Source organism: Ursus arctos, unplaced genomic scaffold (genome assembly GCF_023065955.2).
Source record: "Ursus arctos isolate Adak ecotype North America unplaced genomic scaffold, UrsArc2.0 scaffold_50, whole genome shotgun sequence".
Taxonomy (NCBI): domain Eukaryota; kingdom Metazoa; phylum Chordata; class Mammalia; order Carnivora; family Ursidae; genus Ursus; species Ursus arctos.
In genome coordinates, this window is record NW_026623068.1 from 432672 (window position 1) to 455209 (window position 22538).

General features: G+C 49.6%; 2 protein-coding genes across 15 annotated transcripts in view; both read left to right on the top strand.

Moving 5' to 3' along the window:
• The window catches only part of LOC130541832 (thyroid receptor-interacting protein 11-like), a 108125-nt gene that overhangs the window by 42478 nt on the left and 43109 nt on the right, over positions 1-22538 (top strand). For 13 of the 14 annotated variants that reach the window (XM_057307587.1, XM_057307586.1, XM_057307588.1 and 10 more), the window contains exon 1: positions 14088-16932. The exons of the other annotated variant lie outside the window; for it this stretch is intronic. The gene's annotated coding sequence lies outside the window, so the exon portion shown is untranslated. Of the gene's footprint in view, positions 1-14087; positions 16933-22538 lie in introns of those variants that run through there. 14 annotated transcript variants of the gene reach the window in all.
• On the top strand, positions 437-7763 carry LOC130542816 (thyroid receptor-interacting protein 11-like). Its single transcript, XM_057307539.1, has one exon. The coding sequence runs from the start codon at positions 3427-3429 to the stop codon at positions 7618-7620; it is 4194 nt and encodes a 1397-aa protein (XP_057163522.1). The 5' UTR covers positions 437-3426; the 3' UTR covers positions 7621-7763.

A 22538-nucleotide genomic window follows, 5' to 3' on the forward strand; every position in this document is an offset into this window, starting at 1 on the left:
TCGGAGCATCAGGGAAGGCCTTTTAGAGGCAGACACCTTGGCCTGGAGAGCTGAAGAATGAGTAGGAGGCAGCTGCAGGGCTGGTGTGGTGAAAGGAACTCTGGAGAATCTCAGGTAGAGGCTAAGAGGTAAGAATGCTCGGCCTGCTCCATAAACTAGAAGTGGGGCACGTATGGCCAGAATCCAGGTGTGAAGAGAGAAGCTGCTACAGAGGAAGCTGGGGCCAAAGAGGGGCCGACTGGCTTGGTAGCTTGAAAAGGCCCAGAACTGGGGCCCCTGGGTGGCTGAGTTGGTGAAGGCTCTGCCTTCGGCTCAGGTCATGATCCCAGGGTCCTGGGATAGGGCCCCAGGTCAGGCTGCGTGCTCAGTGGAGAGCCTGCTTCCTCCTCTCCCCCTGCAGCTCCCCCTGCTTGTGCTCTTTCTCTGTTAAATTAAATAAATAAATAAATAAATAAATAAATAAATACCTCAGAACTTTGCACAAAAAAAGCAAACACCCCTTTCCTGATACAGTATATAAAGAGGCCAGAATGACAACATGACAAATCAGTCTTGACAGTCATTGAATATTGATTTTACAAGGCATGTTACTAAGAATGCAAAGGGAGGCAGGGGTAAGAAAGCTCACAAGGAATTATCTTAGGATTCATTTACAGATTCTCTGTTGAATCATTGGCCCCCACTCCTGAAGAGGGAGCAGAAGGACAAAGCACAGGCTGATACCCTGTGACATTCCTCCAGGAAACTTCCAACTATCTTAATGTTAATACCTTGCTAGAAGGGAAAACAACCTTAACCTGACAATGGCAAGGTCTCCAGTATCCTCTTTAGCGTAGGAAAGTTCTTTTGAAGCCCTCCCTTTTCTTTCCCTCTCCCAACTCCCAAGTATGTAATCAGTTGCCCCCACAACCCCATTACAGCAGCTCTTTCTGCCCAGGGATCCTGTCCCAGTGCTTTAAGAAAACCAGCATTTTGCCCTAAAGACGTCTCAAGAATTCTTTCTCGGGCGTTGGCTCGAGATCTCAGCCCACCAAACCTCACCTGCCTTCCAAAACTACATCACTACTATCCTGTCTACCTCCCGCTGGGCATTATTTCTATCATTTCCTACAAATGACAGAAAAGTAGGCAGCACTAGGCTTAGGGCACAGGCATCAACTCTGGTAACAGGATAAATGCACACTAAGGTAATAGGGTGGGGTAGCAACAAAGTTAAACAACAAAACTAAGCCACTAAGCAAAAAGTTATGGTGGGGTGGGGGGGACCCAAACCTTAAACAAGGAAATTGAAGAAATGGGAGGGGAAGTCAAAGTATTTTGGTACAGACACACACACACGGAACTATCCGCACGTGTTCTGGCCAAGTCAAACTCCCCCTTTGACCCAACTTTTGGAAAAAAAGAAGCAAGAGCTGTGGAAGACTCACACCTTCACGTCTCTGCCCAGCAAAAACAGTCACTAGGTCCAGTACAGCTAACTGCCCTAAAAGACCTTGAAAGATGTGTCCCAGATACCTGGGCACATGACAGTCACCTCCAGGACCTCTCAAAACCACCAGTGGTTCCTGTTCCAACAGCCTGGTGGTCTGCAAACCCTGGTGTCTTCTGTCATTCCATAATGGAGAATGTTTCCTGTCAAGCATGAAAACAGTCCCCAAGAAACCTGGAGAAGGATCTGCTTCCAAATCCAAAGGGAGAAAGGCTTTTTAAAAAGCTATTAAAGAGCTAAACTAAAAGTCGGCCCAAGGCGTTTCCACAATTCTTTCCACCGAGTTCCCAATTTGTCAATATCAAAAACTTGGGCAGTCGGGTCCACAGGGGCCCGGGTTTGGGAACAGCAACACCTGTACAGCCCCTGCATGGACCACCGAAACTCCCTGGGCGCATCCGATGGGCTCTGATCATCCCTTCCTTATTTACTGCCATCAGGCACTTGGACGTGGAGGGTCCGCAGCAGCAGGGCGAACCTGAAAGGCTGAGGACGCCACCCCCAGAGCACAGCGTCCGCCTGGCCTCAGGCACAAGGGTTACCTGAGTTTTCACCCGGGGCCAACCCCGGGGGAGGTCAGGGGAAGGCCGGGGGAGGTCAGGGGAAGGCTCGGGTCCACTCCCTCCTGGGCGATGCTCTGCGGGCCTGGACAATGGGCGGCGGGATGACGACCCACCCCGCTGCTCCCCGGGGGCTCTGGCGCTGGCCCAGAGCTGGGCTCCAGGTCGCGACGTGGCGCAGCCCGGTCCCAGATCCCGCGTGCTGCAAGGCATCGAGCGCGCGGCCCAGAAAACAGCCGGCCCTGCCGAGGCGGCCAGGCCAGCGTCCCCAATCGGCTCATCCCGTGCCAACCCAGATCGGCGCACTCGCCTACCCGCGGTCTAGCTGGCCCCTGCTTCATGCAGTTGGATTGCTTCTTCCTGGTGGAGGCGGCTGACCAAGGGGCTTGGGCAGGGCAGCTTGGGAACCGCTCAGAGGGCTGCATCACCTCAGGGCCCAGGCGGCTGTGGAGCTGTTCCTGGACGGGAGCCCCGCCCTCTCTGCCTCTCATCCAGTGGCACCGCCCACCGGGGGGGCCTTGTGGGACCAGGCAAGGGGTGTGGTTCCCAGCCCCTCCTCCACCCAAGGCCTGAACCCCAGGCCTCTCTGTGAGATGCCAGGAGCCCCCTATCCAGCACGGTCTTCGCCACCGCCCGCGACCCCCTCCCCGGTCTAGGCCGCACACCTGCGGGAGGCAGTTGATGGGTCACAGTGCTCCCGGCCGCCAGTGAACCAGCAAACCCAGGAGTGGGACTCACTGTCCCCGCAGGCTAACGAGGCAGGGAGGGACAGGTCACTCTGGAGCCTCTGGAGGTTGGAAATGCCCAAAGTCTCTTGAGGGCCATGCCTTACACGTGTGTAGACATTTGTCAAATGCACCTAGGACCTTCACTCCTAGGTGGATGGGTGCGTGGGACTGTGTACCTTTCACCTCCATTAAAAAGATTCGGTTGCGTGGAAAGCACACGCCAAAGGAGTTTGTGTACTGTGATACCACTTAGGGGGAAAGTCGAGGGCCAAGTGCATTTTGTGTGGGCAGGCACCTGGGGGCGGTGAGGCAGGAGCATGCACTTGGGACCCGCCCAGGACCGCCATGAAAGCGGGGGAAGAAGCGGAAGGGGCCCAGCCCTGGCGTGAGAAGTCGTGGGGATGAGCGGCTGGGACCGGGACCAGTGGCCAAAGACGGCCTTGGGAAAGACCAAGGCCTTGGCCTTTCCTAAGGACCTGGTCTGCAGAGGGGAGGGGGGCCGGGCCCACGCAAGCGTTGCCTAGAAACGCTTATTGTCTTGGGATTCTTAGGCTCGCGCAGGCAGGGGTTCTGGGACACTTGGCGGGGTAGTCCGACTGCACTGGACGCTTTTTCACAGCGGACCAGGACAGTTTTATGACCCGCAGAGATGTTGCCTTGGGTTGGTGGCCTGGGCTCTGGCCTAGACCATTCCCCAGGGGAAGTGGATGGCAGAGAGCCTTGCTTCACCAGCCACATTGATTTCACCGGGCACGTGGGAAAGGGAACTTCCACTGGCGAGGAGATGGACTTCGCCGACCTCATCACATCACAGGCACAAATCAACAGACTCCTGAAGGACATCGAAACACTGGAGGCTGAGGTTAGTCACTGGAGGCGTTTGTCTCAGTCGTCATCAAAGATACTAGACTCCAGTGAAATTTGGAAACTGAAGACCACCATCAGGGACCTAGAACAACAACGGATGAAGAAGCTAGACGAACACCAACTTGAAGTATCGGTATTACAGAGTCTCCACAAGAAGCAACTGGCCGACGTCATTGAGAGGCACCGCCAACAACTACGTGAGTATGAGCAAAGGGAAAGTGAGCTTGGACGGGTGGAGCAACAACTTGCAGAGATGGAGCGGCTGAACGACAATCTGAACAACGTTGCTTCTGATGTCAGAGCAGAAAACCAGAAGTTGGTTTTGGCACTCCAAGATGTAAGACACCAGCTGGAAGAATCGATTCTCCGTAACAACGAGGAGTGTCTGGAAAACAACATTGCTGTGAGGGCTTTAAAGATCGAAAAAGGGCGGTTAGTAGCGAAATTGTATCGGACTGAGAAGAAGGCGTTGGAAGAGAAGAGGAAGTACAAGCAAACCATCAAGAAATTGTTACCTTTAGAGCATGCACGTTTGATCCAACTCATGCAAGAGAAAGACCTGGAACTATTCCACCTCCAAAAGAAGATCGAGCAGATGGACGCCGACCACAGAGAAACCAAGGACATGCTGTCCTCTGCTTTGGAGGAGCAGAAGCAATTGACACAGGTCATTAAAGAAAAAGCCTCAAGAAGCAATGACCTTTTAGAGCAAACCGTGGAGGACAAAGACATGCGTCTCACCTCCGTGACCGCCGAAAATCTTCATCTGAAAGAAGAACTGGAGCGCCTGAGACAACAGAGTCGCCCTGTACCTGACCCTAAAATCCTCGAACTGGAGTGTGAAGTCTTCCAACTGAACGAGTTAAAAGATGACCTCGAGGAGGAAGTAAAGGAACAACAGAAGATCATTCACAACCAGCAGCAGGGGAAGATAAGACTGCTTCAGTCTCTACAGGAGCAGAAGCAGAAAGTGGACCATCTTCAATCCCAGCAGGAGCAGCTGCATATTGAACGCGCTCAGCTCCTTGCAGCGAAAGACCAGGAGATTCAGAATTTGCAAGACACATTAGGCCAAATGAAAGCCCAGCTGCCTGACAAAAGCCAGCACATTGCAGCAGAGCACTGTGACGACGTTCAAGTCACAAGCAGTCAGCCTCTTCCTAGAGAGAACGGAAGTGAGAAGCTTGATCCATCTAAAGGCGAAACTCAAAGATCAGTCCAAGGAATAAAAGAGCAAGAAGTGGAGATGAAGCTTCTAACTGAACAGAACATCCGATTGACCGAACACATCGATCGGGTGTCCAAAGAGGAGATTGGTAAACTAACTCAGATTATCCAGCAGAAGGATTTGGAGATCGAGGGTCTTTCCAGCAGAATCTCTGCAGCTTCTCAGCGCCAGCGCGTGGACGTGGAGCGACTTCAGCAGCAATTGCAAGAGTGTGCTTCGAAAAGCGACCAAGTGTTGGCTGTCTTAAATGAGAAAACGAGGGAGAATAGCCATCTGACAAGGGAGTATCAGAAAATGACAGAGAGACTTGCTGCCAAAGAAGCAGAGCTCCAGAGGATGCAAGAGGAAAATCGGAAACTGTCCCCGAGAATTGAATGTAGTGGTCAGGAGATGTTTAGAGAAACGATTCAGAATTTATCACACATTATTCGAGAAAAAGACCTCGAAGTGGATGCCTTAAGTCAGAAATGTCAGACTTTATTGACCATCCTGCAGACCTCCAGCACTGGTGATGAGGTTCGCGGCGTTCACATCGATCAGTTCAAGGAGCTTCTGCGGGAACGGGACACGTTCAAACAGCGAGTGAAGATCATGGAAGAGTGGAAAGAGCAGGTGATGACCACGGTCCAAAACATGAAGCAGGAGTCACCCCAGCTTCAGAGCGATCTTCGCCAGCTCCAGGTGCAGGCTTGCCCTGGCAGCGAGGAGGATTCCAAACTGCAGGCGACCTCTATGGACCTGATCCAGACTTACAGAGGCAAGGAAATAACCTTAGAACACTTAGAGAAGGACCTGGCTCGAATTCAGCTCAGCATCGGGGAGAATTGCCACGCCAAGGATCTCCTTTTAGGGAAACTGGATGCGATTTTCCTGCAGCCCTCCCCCGACTCCTCAGAGCCAGCTGACTCTCTGAAGGCCGTGACATCTGACGTAGTGAGCCAGTCTTCTCAGTTGCGCCAAGAGGAGGTAGAAGAGCTAAGAAAATCAATGCAAGAAAAAGATACAATGATTCGAACCCTCCAGGAAGAGAAGCAGAGATGGATGGATTCCGTGTCGGCCGCGTCCCCAGGAGAAGGCAAACAACAGGAACACGGGGATTCCGACATGGAGCCGCTGAAGGAGAAACAGGCCGTTCTGCAAAACTTCATTCCGGATCAAGAGCTCCGACTGCAAGCGAAAAGTGAGGAATTGCTTTCTTTGCAGGAGAAGTTCAGTAGCCAAGTGAGTGAAAATGACCTTTTGAGGCAGGCAGTCACCGATTTGAAGGAGAGACTAGCAGATTTTGAAACGGATGTGTGTCAACTGAAAGAGGAAAATGCAAAGCTCGTGGAAACGTGTAGAGAAAAGGAAATGGAAAATCAGGCCTTGCAAGAGACCAACAGGCGGCTTTCCATGCTGCCGAGAGAGGAGGAATCCCAGTCCGCTGCGGTGGAAGAGAAGGCACTTGCTTTGGAGCAAGTATTGCGAGGGAAAGAAGAGGGCGAGACCGGGGAAGCGAAGCGGCTCGTCGATGCAGTTGCATCCGTGCAGGACCAGACAGTTGTGTGTCCACAGGAGAGAGAGGAAGTCCTGCTGACACTGACACAGAAACAAATGGAAACCTGTGCCCTCCAGAAGGAGGTGCACCATTTACGGGAGAGAGAATCACGCCTCACCCAGGAGCTGGAGAGACGGCGTCACGTCGCTTCAGAAGCCGAAGATTCTCGTCGCCGCGAAGCTTTGGTCTCAGAAGGCAAAGTGGCTCAGCTCAGAGAGGAAGTGACGGTCTTGCAGGGAAAGCTCGTTTTGTCTTCCTCGGCCTTGGAAAACGCGAGCCATCGAGCCAGTGTGCAGGTGCAGTCGCTGCGGGAGCAATTGCACATGGTCACCCAGCAGAAAGAGGAAGCCGCCTTCCAGCTTGCAGCCTCCCAGGAGGAAGGGAGGCAGTACGGTCACGTTCTAGCCGCCCTCAAGCTGGAACTCGCCGAGTGGATGGAAAAGGCAGACAGCCTAGAAGGGAAACTGAAGTCATTGCAGGGACGCTTCCAGAAAGCAAAGGCTGACTTGGGTCTGAAGGAAGACCAGCTCCAAGAAGTCAAGAAACAGAACGAGGTCCAGCAGGAAGTCCTGGAGGACACCCAGAAGAAACTGATGGACTTAGTAAGTAAGTCCGAAGGCATGGTGGACAAAACCCTCCTGAGGAGACTCTTCGTGGGCTCTTTGCAAGCACCTGATGCCGACCGGCAGGAAGCCTTAAGGTTGATGGCAGGCACGCTGGGGATCCAAGAAGACCAGATGCGCCAGCTGTTCAGTGAAAGGCCAGGTGGGGTTACCAGCTGGGTGACTGGGGGGCCTGGATCCAGAAGCGCCCCCAACACACCTGGGAAACCAAGTCACCGAGCTATGGCCAACAATTCTTTTTCAGGACTTTTCGTCCAGTTTCTAGAAGCGGAATCACATTCAGCTTCTCCACCACCTAAACCCTCTGCTCATGACGTGAAGCCCCCAGATTCAGGAGGAAGGGGAAAAGTGGCTAAGAAACAAGGCCCACAACATCTGAACACTGCCCTAGGATCCACACCCCGAAAAAAAGATGTGAAGCCCCGCACCACAGCTGTGTCTCTCATTACCCCCCCAGGACCAGAAACGGATGGATCGGAGCACCTTCTTCTAAATGCTGTCACTGATGCTTTCCCCACATACACGCCCCAAATACTGTCACCTGCCACGAAGGTTGGAATGGCGGCCACAGGCCCCTCAAAGAAATAGACGATTCTCAAGCCGGAGAGGAGACGGCGCTTTGAAGAACGCAAGTCACTCTGTGTGTCTACCTTAGCCCAAAATGGCCTTTTGCAAAACGTAATGTATTTGCAGTTTTGCTTTCAGCTTAATAAAAATATTCTTTTATGACGTAACAAGAACAGAGGTCTTTTAATGACTGCAGAGGTATTCCCCAAACTGAAAACAGTGGTGACTTCTTATGAGAGTAGACATTGGTGGGGTTGGAGGCTGTGGTCCAAGGATACTTCCAATATTGTTTGTAATGCTGTAATGTTTTCACAAGGAGCAGGTATCTACATATACCCTGGGTAAGGAACACATCAACTGGTTTTAATGTTCCAAACTTACCAAATACACGAACACACACACCTTGTACGAGAAACAAGGTGAACAGCATGAAAGTACAAGATGCATACAATTTTTAAAAAAATGTAAATTTGCTTGACCCCCGCTAAGTCCCATTTCTCTCTCTTTTTTTTTTCATTTTTAATTTTTGTTCCATTGGTTTTTCTGTTGCCTAGGAAATCACTCTATGGGTAACCTGATTTCTCTCCGGCCTTTTAGAAATATATGTGTATTTGCCTATTTGGGAGTATAGTATTTTCTGACTTTTTTTTTTTTTTAAATCACTCTGCCTTAGAGATCTTCCAAAATGTGAATGAATTCCAATTTGTTCTTTAAAAGAAAACCCAGCATTTTATGGATATACCCTAAATTATTTAACTAGCTCCTATCATCAGGATTTAAGCGATTTTTATTCCAAATGTCCATGATGGACTGCCTAGTCCATTTTCTCAAAAGCCACTCCAAATCTTCATTTGCAGTTCAAGGCTAATTGCTCCATTGTATGCAGAAAACCATCCATTCAGACCTCTTTGCATTTTTACTTTAAGGTTTTACTTGTTTATTTGCCACAGAAAGTAGGGGAAGAGCACAGGCTGCAGGAGCTGCAGAGGGAGAGGGAGAAATAGGCCCGCAGCTGAGCAGGGAGCCCTATGTGGGGCTCAATCCTGGGACCCTAGGATCGTGACCCGAGCCAAAGGCAAACACGCAACCAACTGAGCCACCCAGGTGCCCCAATACTGAGTCTTAATCTGAGGTTTTCCGTCACAGTGGATTCTGCTGTCTCCATGTCAATTTCAACCCGCACTGAGACTTTTAAGGTGTAGGACAGGTGCTTCCCTAGGAAGTGAAGTTGGCACCCGAGCAAGAGTGAGAGGCGGTCGTCAAAACCAAATGTATCAATTCCATTGATGTTCACTCAGTTGATCCCATGGGAATCTCTAGGTGTCCAAGGGTAGAAGGAAGGGCTGACGTCCTCCAGCACCATGGAGTCTGGCAATGGACTGTGGACAGAAGCACCACCCCCAGCCTCAGGTAGGATAAGCAGACTTTGGCTTCAGCCTGTAGCAAGAAGGCCTTGCTAACTATATTGAGCTGGTGGGCGGTACCATGACCCACGGAATAACAGACAGCTGGATATGAAGGCTCAGAATCCGTGAGAGTCTCTATTTCCAGGAGAGCCCAGTGCCTGGCCAGCAATTGTTGCTTTCATGGTCTATAACCCAGGGCCAAGGAGGGCCGTTTCTTGCATTGGGAACCCATGGACAATTTACAGATACCATGGGTGGTCCAGGGACTCCAGAAAGTGGGAGAGGAGGTTGCTAAGGCCTTTTCACTAGGGCACTAACAGGGGATTTTTTAAAAAGTTTATTTATGTGTTTGAGAGAGAACTTGAGCTGGCAGAGGAATCCAAAGGAGAGGGAGAAACAGGCTCCCCACTTAGTAGGGAGCCGAATGTGGGGTTCTATCTCAGGACCCCGAGATCATGACCTGAGTCAAAGGCAGACGCTTCACCAACTGAGCCACCCAGTCCCCCCTAACAGGGGATTTTAACTTGGACCGATCCTAGAGCCTTTTGTTGAGGGGAGCCCCACCCAACGTGGGCTCATTTACAAGTAACAGCATAAATGGGTTTCAGTAAAATTTATAAACAAGAAATAAGTTGTGTCCAGAACCCAAAAAATACTGAGCGATGTTTGACTCGTATGTCCTTTTTTCTTTTTAAAGATTTTACTTAGTTACCAGAGAGAAAGCGCAGAAGAGTGAGTGCACAAAGGGTGGGTGGGGCAGAGGGAGAGGGAGAAGCTGGCTTCCCAGTGAGCAGGGAGCCCTATGTGGGGCTTGTTCCCAGGATCCTGGGATCACGACCTGAACCAAGGCAGACACTTAACCCACAGAGCCACCCCAGCGCCCCTGCACTTGTATGTCCTTAACAAGTGTGTCAAACAAATGTCCTCACAGTAGGATGTCACAAAAGTGATGTCATACCTATGTTCCTGGAGAAAGATGGGTGCAGTAAGTTCCTGCCCTCAAGGATTGTGTGTGATAACAGTGTGGTTTGGGTGCCCTGTGCATAACAAGGTAAAACATGTCGCCTTCAAATTCAAGATGTTGAAATAGGCACTGAACAGAACATATTGGCCAAATATATAATAGCAAAATATTTACCACTTTTAAATTTGTTGGTCTCCCTTGTGAGTTTTATTTTTAAAAGATCTTATTTATTTTAGAGATTGAGAGAGAGAGAGAGAGAGAGAGTAAAACAGGGGGGAGGTGAGGGGCAGGGGGAGAGAGAATCCCAGGTTGATTCCACCCTGAGCACAGAGTCCAGCAAGAGGCTCAATCCTATGACTCTGATATCATGACCTGTGCCAAAAGTTTAACTGACTGTGCCACCCAGCTGCCCCTAGGCAGTCTCAGAGTTGTAATGGGACCAGGGTATATTCTAATCAGGTATGGTAAGAAAGGAAGATATAGAAATAACTGTCACAATGGAAGAAGCTCTTTAGAAACACAGATCCCAAGAAAGGAGGTCATGAGAGCCATGAAGGGCCATCCAGGGAAGCACCAGGGTCAGTCAGGAGAAAGAGGGAGTGAAGGGAAAATGTGGGCAAGAGCCTTCACTGTGGTTTCCATGGGAAGGGACAGGTGAGGCAGGGTGAGCACGTTTAAGACTGGTTAGTTGGAATAATTTCAGTGGGCCTGGGCCACAGTGGTGTCTGGAGTAGTCTGTCCCTGCCCTGGGGTGATCAGGGCAGGGGATGGTGGCCCAGAGTGTAAGAGCTTCTTAGAGGGAGTGGTTGGGGGCAAAGGCCCTGAATTGGTTGGTTTACATGTGAAAGGTGTGCTCAGAGGCAAGCTGTGGACCATCTCCAAAAATTAACTATGCCTGTCAGGGACAGTCCCTCCAAAGTCACCAAGGCCTGAGATGTCAAAGCATTAACTACAGAAGCTAGAGAATGCAGTTATTTTACTAGTATAACCATCGTTTGAACCCTCGTATTAAGTCCATGAAGGTTAGCCAACCCGCATGTCTTAGCAGACATTAAGTTATTTCAGATTGCATGGTGCCCTGGGTGTTATATGCAAGTAATGAATCATGGAACTTTACATCAAAAACTGGGGATGTACTGTATGGTGACTAACATAATAAAAATATTATTATTAAAAAAATAAAGTTAATTCAGAATTATGTTGTAGGGACAATAGCCAATTGGCCTCCTTTTATCTTTTGCCATACAAATAATTTTAGTAAATTTGGATTTTTTTTTTTAAGATTTTATTTATTCATTTGAGAGAGAGCAAGAAGTGTGACAGAGCAGGAGCTAGGGGGCGTGGCAGGGAGAGGCAGAGGGAGAAGCAGACTGACTCCCTGTCCAGCAGGGAGCCTGACATGGGGCTCAATCCCAGAATCCGGGGATCAGGACCCTAGGAGAAGGCGGGCACCTAATCGTCTGAGCCACCCAGACGTCCCTGTAAATTTTGGATTTCCAATTGGGTCAAATTGTGACACTATGTTGAATTAATTTGGGGTAGGGGGGAGGGTTCCATTCCTCCTTATTGTCAGTTTATTTATTCCTGGATTTACGTGGGGGGCGGGGGAGTGTCTTTTTACGCTGCTCATCTTTCCTGTTTTTTCTTCCGGAGAGTCTCCAATCAGCATCATCAGGGTTGGAGCCTCTGTCATGGCAATAGCTGTATGGTTTCAAGTCTCTTGACTTAAGTCAGGGTGTGAATTGATACCTTCACTGTGCCACAGGGGTGCCGTGGATCTTTCCCCCATAACCCTGAGGATCCGGATCTTGTGCTTAACAGGTTTGGGCAGCGAGTGGTCAGTGAAAGAGCACAGGACCCACAGCCCAGACGCTGATGAAGCAAAACCATCTTCTGCTACAGCCTTTCTCTCCCGTGGACTGCTTCCCCTCCCCACTGTTCCTGCTCTGCAGATTGCCTCAGGATAGTTTTTCATTTCTAGCCACATAAAGTCATGAGTTTTGGGTTCTGTCTCCAATCACACATGGTGCACATGTTCTGGGTGTTTATGGGGAAAGGGAGCTGGGGGGTAGCGCCATGGCTGACTGTCCTCTTCCTGTGGGAATGCCAGTCCATCTCCCCAGTGTCGGAGTCCACAGCCAGGAAGACCATTTTGTCTGTGGCCGGAGTGGGAGCCTTAAGCCTCTCGATCACATCTAGAGTCCTTCGACAGGCTGGGAAGTAACAACACTAAGAGAAATGCAAGTGTGTGGCTGAGAGGGTTGCACTGGGAGAGAAGTGGAACACCAAACACCCCCCCCCACTTTTGTGTTTCTCATCAGCTCCTGGGCCCTGGGCTGCCATGGATGTGCACCTCAAAATTCTGAGGGCTCAGGAGGACACAGGGTAACAGGGAAAGGAGTGGTAGCTTGGGAGACAGGCAAGGCCACTCCCTTTGCCTGAACCACAGTGCTCATGAGGCAGCCACGGAGCCATTCTTATGTCTCCCTGGGGTCGTGGTCTCCTTCCTTTCCACCAACACCAGAGAGGGTCATCCCCAGGACTGTGCTTGGGGTGCGCTTTCCCCAACAGGATCTGCATGTCTGCCCCAGCACTGGCCCAGCTCCCAGTCGGTGGAACTCAAGCACACCAGTCAGCATGTGTGGTTGCGGACCTCAGCAGGGAGTCTTGGAGACCCATACAGGCCAGATGCAGGTCACATTCATGGCACCTCACGCCTAGATACAGTCAGTTCACATTGGTTCTCACCTTGTTGGCAAAGATGGGACATTAGTTTGGAAACGGATGGTGACTTCCATTTGAAAAACAGAACAGGAGCTAACACACAAGCTGGCCAGCGATGGCCAGTTCCCTCCCAGATAGTGCTTGTCACCTCTGAGGCTAGTTAGCTAACAAAGGAACAGTTCACGCTGTCCCCATGTCCTCAGTTAAGGTGGGCCACCTTGTTTGTGATGCCACTTGTTTTGTTCACCTTCTCCTCAGTTCCCTGGTGAGAGAGAGCTTCCTGTTGCAAACCTGTGGGGATCACCTGACACCCGACAGCTGTGATTGACAGCAGTTCACTAGTCACATATGCTCACAGTTCAGGGGTAGGATCCCCCACACTGTGCAGGGCTGCACAGGGATTGCTCTTGGGAACACAGAGAATAAGCAGGGGCTTGGAAGGCAAGACTGTGTCCTAAAGGTGGAGGGGGGCTGCAAGTCCTGGTTCTGATGGGAGGGTATGAGTGGCTTGCTTGAAGAATTTAGTGGGCTTCTAGGGAACTGAATGCTGCTCCTCAAAAATCAACAGGCACCATGTCTGGTCCCTGTGGTGAGAAGGGTTTTTGTTTAGGAGACCTTACTTTGCATTTGGCCATTTGAGCCCCTCCTTGATTTTCCCAGGCATCAAGACAGCCCTTAGTATGGAATCTTAATTTCAGGCTTATGCCACAAGAGGGTATGAAAATCTAATTCTTCTTAGAACTAATAACGGAGTTTCACGGTGAAACAGTACACAGAATAAACACATACAGTAAGTTGTACTGCTATATACTAGATATGAACATGTGGGCACCACAATCAAACACACTCACAATTAGTAATAAAACTCTACTTGGGGATAAATCTAACAAGGCATGTCCAGGAGTCACATGCTGAAAGGTATTTAGCACTGATAAAGGAAATCAAAGATACAAATACATGGAGAGATACACAATACTCGTGAATTGTAAGATTAAGCGTAGTAAAGATGTTAACTCTCTCCAGATTTTTTTTTTAAGATTTTATTTATTTATTTGACAGAGATAGAGACAGCCGGCGAGAGAGGGAACACAAGCAGGGGGAGTTGGAGAGGAAGAAGCAGGCTCGTAGCGGAGGAGCCTGATGTGGGGCTCGATCCCAGAACGCCGGGATCACGCCCTGAGCCGAAGGCAGACGCTTAACCGCTGTGCCACCCAGGCGCCCCTCTCTCCAGATTTATAGAGAGATTTAATGCAATTGCTGTAAAATCCAGTAAGGGTTTCTTTTTTTTTTACCTTTTTTGTCGTGATAGATAAGATTATTCAAAAACGTAATGTGGAAAGACAAAGGGATTAGAGTAGTTTCAAAAACAATTTAATAAAAGAATCATAAAATGGGAACATACAGTGTACCAAGTTTCAAAACTTATTAGATACTTATAATTGGGAAGACAGCGTGTCATCTGCAGGGCACACACACAGATCAATAGAACAGAACAAAGAGCCCAGAAATCGTCCCCACAAATACATCCAACTGATTTTGAAAAAGGTGCTAAAGCAACTCAACTGAGGAAAGATAGCCTTTCAACGGACTGTAGGCATTTAAAGCTGTGATGAGCTCATAGGCCCCAGACTCAGAAAAGAGCACCAGCAGGGAAGGAAGATGGTAGTTTGAGGTCCTACCAGGTGCTGTTGGGAAAGGAGGGATCGTTTGTGCCCAGCTCAGGATGCAAGCTCCAAGCGCTGGGTGTCAGTTACTTTCATCATTCTGAGCCGAGATCCTCCTGATCCATCAATTCCACAGGCTCCTGGGATTGTCCCGTCAGCTCCCACACTGCAAACCGGGGTCACCCCTAACTGAGCATCCAGTGCTCCAGACTCCATTAGCCTTCCCATTAGCATCATTGTCAGCCTATATGAGGTGGCAAGATGGTTCTCAGTAACTCTGTAAGTACATCCTTCCAGTCCAGCAAAAAAGAGAGCTCTTCTAGCCTAGCCACTCCCTCCCGTTCGACCCTGGCATTCATTCTGATTGGACAAACCCACCACCACCCTCCCCAGCTCTAAAGTATGGTGAGGGTGTTTGTGTGTGTGACCGGCCAGGCCTTGGTAAGTTTCACCATGTTTCAGGCGAGGAGCCTCATCTAATCCACACGGATTGAAAGGAGGGTTTAGTTCTTCATCATTAACTCAGGCTGTTGTAGAAGAAAGAATGCTGGATAGACAGAACACCAAATGCCTACTTTAGCCTCTTGCGGAGAAGTTTCATGGTTAATGCCTGCTTTTTGCTCCAATATGAATGTCCACAGGGGTTTTACATTTCAGATTCTCTTTCCTTGACTTTGTCAGAGGATGCAGATGAGCTGGCAGTGAACGTTCTCTGACATTGTCTCAGGACATAGTTGAGGACTACCCCAGTATAGTCTCCTCTTTGGAGGCATCGCACAGCCTGAGTGAGACGCCTGAACTAGCCAGTAACAAACTCCACTCCCATGTCATAAAGGTCTAGCTCCTTCATCAGCAACTTCTAAAGGAGTTGGGCCTGCCTGCAGGAAGCCTTTGGCGTGGCCCTCAGTGAAAAACGGACCAGTGTCCTCTGAATCAGATTTTTTTTCTGCAGAACAGAGGTGTCCTTTGCTTAGAAAACGACAAGAGGCACATCAATATATCTGCCTCCACCTTCTTCCAATTACTCTCAGCCTCACCATCCACACCTATGGGATTGACACTTTATACTACTTGCCCTTCACACTTACTACTTACTCACACCCATGGAATGTGTCCACTGCCAAGGTAGGAGACTGTGCTCATTCAGTGGTTTGCATTACCCTCTTGGCAGAGGACCACTCAACGAAAGTGGTGTATTTGATCTCACCACTCCCCCTGGCAAGCCTCCCTAAGCTCATCCTTCTCCACTGTCATTTCTACTTTGGGTATCAATGAGTTCTTGTCCCTCCATTAAATACTAAGTAAGCTTTTGATATCTGATCTTGCCCTAAGATATGTACCCTGACATTTTATTGTTAGTGTGTGGGTGTGTGTGTGTGTGTGTGTGTGTGTGTGTGAGTTCTTAAAGTTTGAGTAGCTCCATTCAGTGCTCCTGACAGAGAAATGGAACATACAAATGCACTTCTTTATTTTTCTAGGAAATGTTTTCTAAGAAGTCCAGTACAAAATATATATATAAGGAACGTCTTAAATATGCATGGAACACATGTGAACCACCCGAACGTGAGAAATGATTGAAGGGCCTATATAATCCTTCTCCTCCAGTGTTCTACCCTCCCCATTCCCTAAATGTCACAGATGTGGTGATTGTTTCCCCTCCCCTCATTCCTTTCTTCTTCTGTATAGTATTTTATCATTTATGTGCATTTACTCTAAACATTTGTTTTGCTTGGTTTGAACTTTTAAAAAATGTTCTATTCCCTTCTTTCACTGAATATTATGTTTCTTAACTTCAGCCATTGATGCTTGTAACTGGCAGCTCTAGTTCGCTTTCACTACTACATAGTTTCCTATTGTAGCAGTTTTCCGCACATTCCTTCCTCCACATTTGAAAGGCGATTATGTGCGCAAAGCCCTTACTTAGCACAACTCTTGGCGCAGAGTCAGCGCTCCATGAACATTTGTTCAGTGGTTGAGACTGAGCCCCGACTCAATGTAACACTAACACTTGTTTCCTCAGGCTGGATTCTCTGCGCCTCGCCCCAATGCTGAGGATCTTGCAGCTCTTCCCCCTCCTGTGAATGACAGAAAATGTTCTGGTGCTCTCCCCGTGCATCCATGACTACAATTCCCGGAATGCATTGCGGTGGCTCTTTACGTCCGTTTCCCTTTACGTCCCGCCCCCAGAGAGATTCTGCATTTAGTGGGCGGGGCTATATTTTTTTAATCCAATGAACCCTTCCTGAGGGGCGGAGAAATTGTCCAATCAGCGTCTGGGCAGAGTCGCCAATGAGCGGGAAGGTTGTCAGGGCAGCCGACGTATGCGGCGTCCCTAAGCCGCCTCAGCGGAGCGCGGTGGAACCAACCCCTCCTACCTTCTCCGAGGCTGGCTGGTTCCCCTGGCGCCTGCGGAACCCTCTTCCGTGTTCCCGGTGGGCGCAGCATCCCGGAACCTCCACGGACATGGCCAGTAGCCTGAGGACGCCCTCTTTCACCTCCTGTTCTTCCTCCTCGACAGACACAGACGACGACGACGGTGTGCGCGGCACTTGCAAAGATGCTTCTATGTGCAGAGGTGCCTGCGGAGCGCGGGGTCCCCGGGGGCGTCCCCGGGGGACTGGGGTTTGTGGGGGGGGAGGCGGGCCTGTGTCTCAGGAACACGCTTGTGCACTAGAAGGTAGCCGTCAAGTCGTGCGCCCCGGGTTTCACACGTGTGAAGTGCCCAGAGCGGGGCTTCATTCGTGGAGGTGATAATTACCTCACCTGTGCTGTGCGCCGGGCCTGGGGATGGCGTGAGTGGGACTCCGGCGCTGAACCAGGCAGACGGGGGCTTGGCCTTCTTGGGGCTAAAGTCTGTCTGCAAGACCGAGGAGAAGCAAATAAGTGCGGTGTTGATGGGGGAGGAGGAGTTCAGGTTCTCCCTCTTGAATAGGTTACTTTCCATTGGGGGTTGTCAGGATCCCCACTGCACCTGAGGTCGGGCCAGTCAAGGGGTGTGTGTGTGTGTGTGTGTGTGTGTGTGTGTGTAGGGGGGTCATGGTCTGCCTAGGAGCACGTAATATTGGTGTGCAGAGCCAGTACTTTTCAGAGCTCTTGCGTGTTTGCCGCAAGAGTCTACATTCTTAGGGGTCTAGTGGGGCAGCGTTGTGAGCACAGATAAGTGTGACAAGTCGGAAAGCACGAGGCTGGAGTGTACTTCATTCATTGGTTCACTCAACAGAAATTGTTGAGAGTGTACTTTGTGGTTGACCCTTTCTTTTGGGTGGGTGGTGGGTATTCAGTGACGGGGAACACATGATAAATAGGACTGGCATGGTGCATGATGTAGTTACCACCTGGCTGGAAAAGACAGGAAGCAAATAATTACCCATGATATACATAATTACCGCTTTGCTTTGAGTGCTGAGAAATACAGTGTGCATTAGAGGTTGTAATTTAGGCGATATCATATAAGCTGAGAACAGAAGGCTAAGAATAAACAGGGATGTGGGGGGGGGGAGTGTTCCCTTAGAATAGGAGAGGAGTGTGAACTGTTAAAGGAATTGAGAGAATGTCCTTGAAGCTGGGGCCATGTAGGGACTGTAGGTTGGGGAAAGCCAATGTTTGGGGTTAAGACTTGCACTTTTTGTAGGTTCTTGGACACTAAGCGTAGTGATTGAAACATGGAGTCCAGAGCCAAGCTGATCCTAGCTCTGCCACTTATGAGCTGTGTTACTAAACCACTCTGCATCTCAGTTTCCTGATTTGAGAAATGGGGATGATGATAATCCCTCTTCACACATGACTGTGAAGATTAAATGATAGTTAACATTAATAAAACACTTAGAGCCATGTCTGGCATGTAGTAGGTGTTAGTGGTGGTTGATTCAAGAAATAGATGAATACATATCTAAGTATTGAAGACTTGGAGGCAGTGTGTGGTGAAATTTGTGAAGGCTAATGGCTTCCACCCAACTTCATTTCTTCTCCAGCATTCAGGTGCTGTTGACCACGTGTGTCACACTGTTGAATTAGAAATAATTTTTCTCATATTGACTGTTATTTGCTAAGAGAATCTGAAGTGCCATCGATGTGATCAGAGAGAGAGAATACTTTTCAGTACGATGTTACAATTAGGTTTATTTAAAATTTATTGGTACTATTGATTATTTAATATTTGTTGGTAACTGTTTTTGCAAAGTTGCTTACTTAAAAAAAAGTAAATTGACCATAGAGTAATTCAGACACAGAATAAGGACAGAGAAGTAGTATAACTAGAGCTTGCCTTTTCTTGACTCTCCATGGGATAGTTTTGATAATTTCTCTGTTCTTCTCTTAGATTCCAGTGCCCCCCTGTGTCTGCAGACATCTCAACATTGTAAGGGAAGTTTGGGTTTGGAATTGCAGAGACTCTAGGCAGTTGTACCCAGCCCAGAGGGCAGATCAGCAGAGCCTGTGGGGCTTTTTAAAGAAAACACAAATGCTTAGGTCCTCCTCTAGACTGACTGAGTCAGAATCTTCTGGGATAGGCCTCAGGCTCTAAAGACCAGGCATGTGTGCCATCGGGATGCAATCCTTCAAGGTTTTTTTTTTTTTTGCACTGGGCTTTCCTTCATCGGAACAACATGCAACATGATTGGGAGATTACATAAATTAATGTTTGAGGACATTTTCCAGGGCTCTGTCCTTCAAGTTTTGTGATCTGCATCTTCACTGTAGTGTGTTAAACCCTTAAGCCTTGTCAGAAAGTCATGTTATTAATAACGTAGGGATTCCTTGCATTACCTGGGGAAATCACTTTCTGCCTCAGTCCATTCTTTGGAATGGGGATTAGAATGGTAACCCACCTTTGGGATGTAAGGATGAAATGAGAAATAGGTCCAAGGCAGTTAGTACAGGATCCGGCACAGAGTGAAGCCTTCCATAAATTATTATTACTACTTCTGATTTCCCTCCACTATTTATTTATTTTACAGATTTTATTTATTCATTTATTTTAGAGAGAGAGCGTGCATGGGCGGGGGCAGAAGAGGATGGAAGGGGGGGGGAAGATCTTGAGCAGAATCCCCACTGAGTGTGGAACCCAACTTGGGGCTCAATCTCAGGACTTTCAGATGATGACCTGAGCCGAAATCAGAAGTTGGACACTGAACCGACTGGGCCACCTAGGCACCTCTTGATTTCCCTCTGTTCTGAATATTATTTGGTTGCAGTTATGGAGTCCTAGTTATGTCCTAGCTGTGGGTCAGGCTGGTGCCTGCCGCCCTAGGTTACAGTCATAAAACCCTTAAAAAATAACGTTAAGAAAGCCAGTTGGCCTCCCAGGACACCTAGGAGTCCCTCTAAAAAAGGGAACCATCCTTTCCTACTGTGACAGTGGTCAGCATCCTCCAGAAAGGCCACTGGAAGCACACCTGTCCTTAAACACAGTGGGTTCGTTACTCATCCTGAGGCAAAACCCACATCATGGGGAACTGTGGGGCTGGTGAATAAGAAAGAGGGTGTAAGAAAGAACTTACAGGATTTGGACTTTGGGTGGATGTTTTGGGGAGTGTTCAAAGAAGCAGGTGTGCTTCAAAGAAGCACACAAAGCTGTGCTCTAGACTGCGTGCCGACTGGAGGTGAGACAGTTCTGGGATTGGGTAGCTCCATCAGTCTTTTCTAGAAGGAGGTATGAGTAGTGTGACAACTGGTGTCGTTCAGAAGGAAGGCACTTGCTGGTATCAGCTGGGAGAGAGGAATGATTGGTATTTTCTACCTGGCATGACAACCTGGTTTTTGTCTGTTTGGACAAGAGGAAGTGGTCCTTTTTTGTCTCCCTTCATCACCTTGGCTATGTCACGTTGTGCTGCTATTCTGCGAGATGGTTTGTGTCCAACAGGAGAACCACATGGCCTCCCTGTGAGCCCCAGGCCCGCTTCTACCAGCAGTGCAGCCTGGCTCAAGGTGCCAGGCGACCTCCTCGATGTCACCGCTGCTTTTCCTTCCTTCACAGTAGAGGAGGGAAGTCTTCAAAAGGCAAATAGGTGTTTGCCAGGTAGAAGAAACTAGCCTGGACATTGAAGCACAGGGCTGTGTCAGGGGCACAAGACACTGGGTCGAGGAGTGAGTAGCAACAAGAATTCTGGAGAAGTTGTCAGATAACGAAATGCGGGAGGTAGAAGGGTTTCAAGTGGGGGAGCTGACATGCTCTGCGTTTGCTTTAGACGGATCCCCAGCAGCCTTGTGGGAGATGCATTGGTGACCAAGGGAAAGTCAAGGGAAAGTCTGTTCCCCTTTCCTTTTCTGGCTCAGGGCCCTTCTCCTACCTGCTCTGTTGCAACAAGTCCTTCACGTCCAGCTCCCTGTCCCATCCACGTGCTCCTGCTCTGGCCAGGTGATTCTTTTGGAATCCCAGATCTTCTGTTACGTGTTCCTGGAAACCTTTTGATTCCCCATGAGCCGCAAGGTGAGAATCTGCACTGTGTGGCATGACTCACTTTGCTTTTCATGATCTTCTCACGGAACCCTGGGTCTCCCGCTGCCAACTGGAAATCTGCATTCCAATGTCTCATAATTATCTCAAACCCATTCTTTCCAAAAGTGTGCTTGAGATCCCCTTCCTGTATTTTCCTCATTGCCACTGCTACTCCCCAACTCCGTGAATGGGGCCACTGTGTCCTTCAGCTCCCACGTGCAAAAGGGAGGAGTCATCTTGGAACTCTGCTTTGACTTCCTCACCCCCTTATGCGATCATTCACCCAGACCTGTGACTTTATCTGCTAAAATATTTCTGGAATTTTGGGGCGCCTGGGTGGTGCAGTCGTTAAGCGTCTGCCTTCGGCTCAGGGTGTGATCCCAGAGTCCTGGGATCGAGCCCCACATCGGGCTCCCTGCTCTGCTGGGAGCCTTCTTCTTCCTCTCCCACTCCCCTGCTTGTGTTCCCTCTCTTCACTGGCTGTCTGTCTCTCTGTCAAATAAATAAAGTAAAATAAAATCTTTAAAAAAAATATTTCTGGAATCTACGTCCTTTTCTCCACCTCTGCTTCTTCCCTCTCAGTCCAAGTTACAGTCGTTTGTGGTCTGAGCCATGCTGCTAGTCTGCTCGCTGAGCTTCCAGGTGCTCCTGCCTCCCCCAAATCCCTGTCTCCCCCTGAAGCCAGAGGTTTGTGGAAGGCCCGTTCGATCATGTCACTGCCTAGTTTCCTGGCTTCTTGTTGCTGTTTGAGATAGACCCAGATGTTCCTTCTGTGTCTGCAAGGCTGCTCCGTCCTCCTTCTCCCGTCTTGCTTCCCCCTCGCCTTCCCTGCCCTACCCGATCTGGTCAGTCCTTCCAGTGTGCCCGCCGGCCTTGGGGCGGCTCGGCTGCTCCCGCTGCCCAAGATGCTTTTACCCCCACCCCCTTGCCTCATGAGCTCTCATCTTCCCTTAGATGAATGCAGTCACTCCACAGTCTTTACTGAATGCCTGCTCAGTTGCCGGAGGCTCGGTTCTCATGTGGTTCCAGATGTGACCCAGACAGACCATGGTGGAGCTGTTAGCGAGCCTTTCTTCCAGAGAGAGAAGCGCCAGGGAACACAGAGGCAAGCAGTCCGGCGTGTCAGGGGTGCTGGATGCTGTAGGAGGGCTGGAAGGCTTTATCATCTGAGCTGGGATGGCCGGAGAAGCACCCTGAGGACAGCGTTGGGGAAAGCCTTGCAGGAGGTGAGGGAGTGAGCCCTGTGCGTGTCTGTGGGAACAGTGTCCCAGGCAGAGAAGGGGGAGTAGGAAGGCCTCCGTGGAGAGAGCTGGGCTGACTCGTTCCAGGAACGACGAGGCCAGAGTGAGGGAGAAGGAGGAGATAGCAGATGGGGTCTTAGGGACCTGGGGTGGTGGCCACTGGGGGATTTTGAAGTGAAGAGTGAGGTGACCTGACTTGGGTTTTATGGGATCACTTCAGCTTCTCTGTTGAGAACAGTGAGGGTGGAAGCAGGGAGATCAATTAGTCGGCTACTGGAATATTCCAAGACATGATGCTGCCGGCTTGGATCAGGATGGTAGGGGTGGAAGTGATGAACACAGACCAGGTTCTGGGTACATGTTGAAGAAAAAGCTGATGGGATGTGCTGACAGATTGGATGTGGGTGAGGCCGATGAGTGAAAGAAGGTCCCCAGCCTTCTGGCTCATGTTGGATGCGGCTCCCTCCAGCGGCCCCTGACACCTGCAGACAAGGTCCAGCCCAT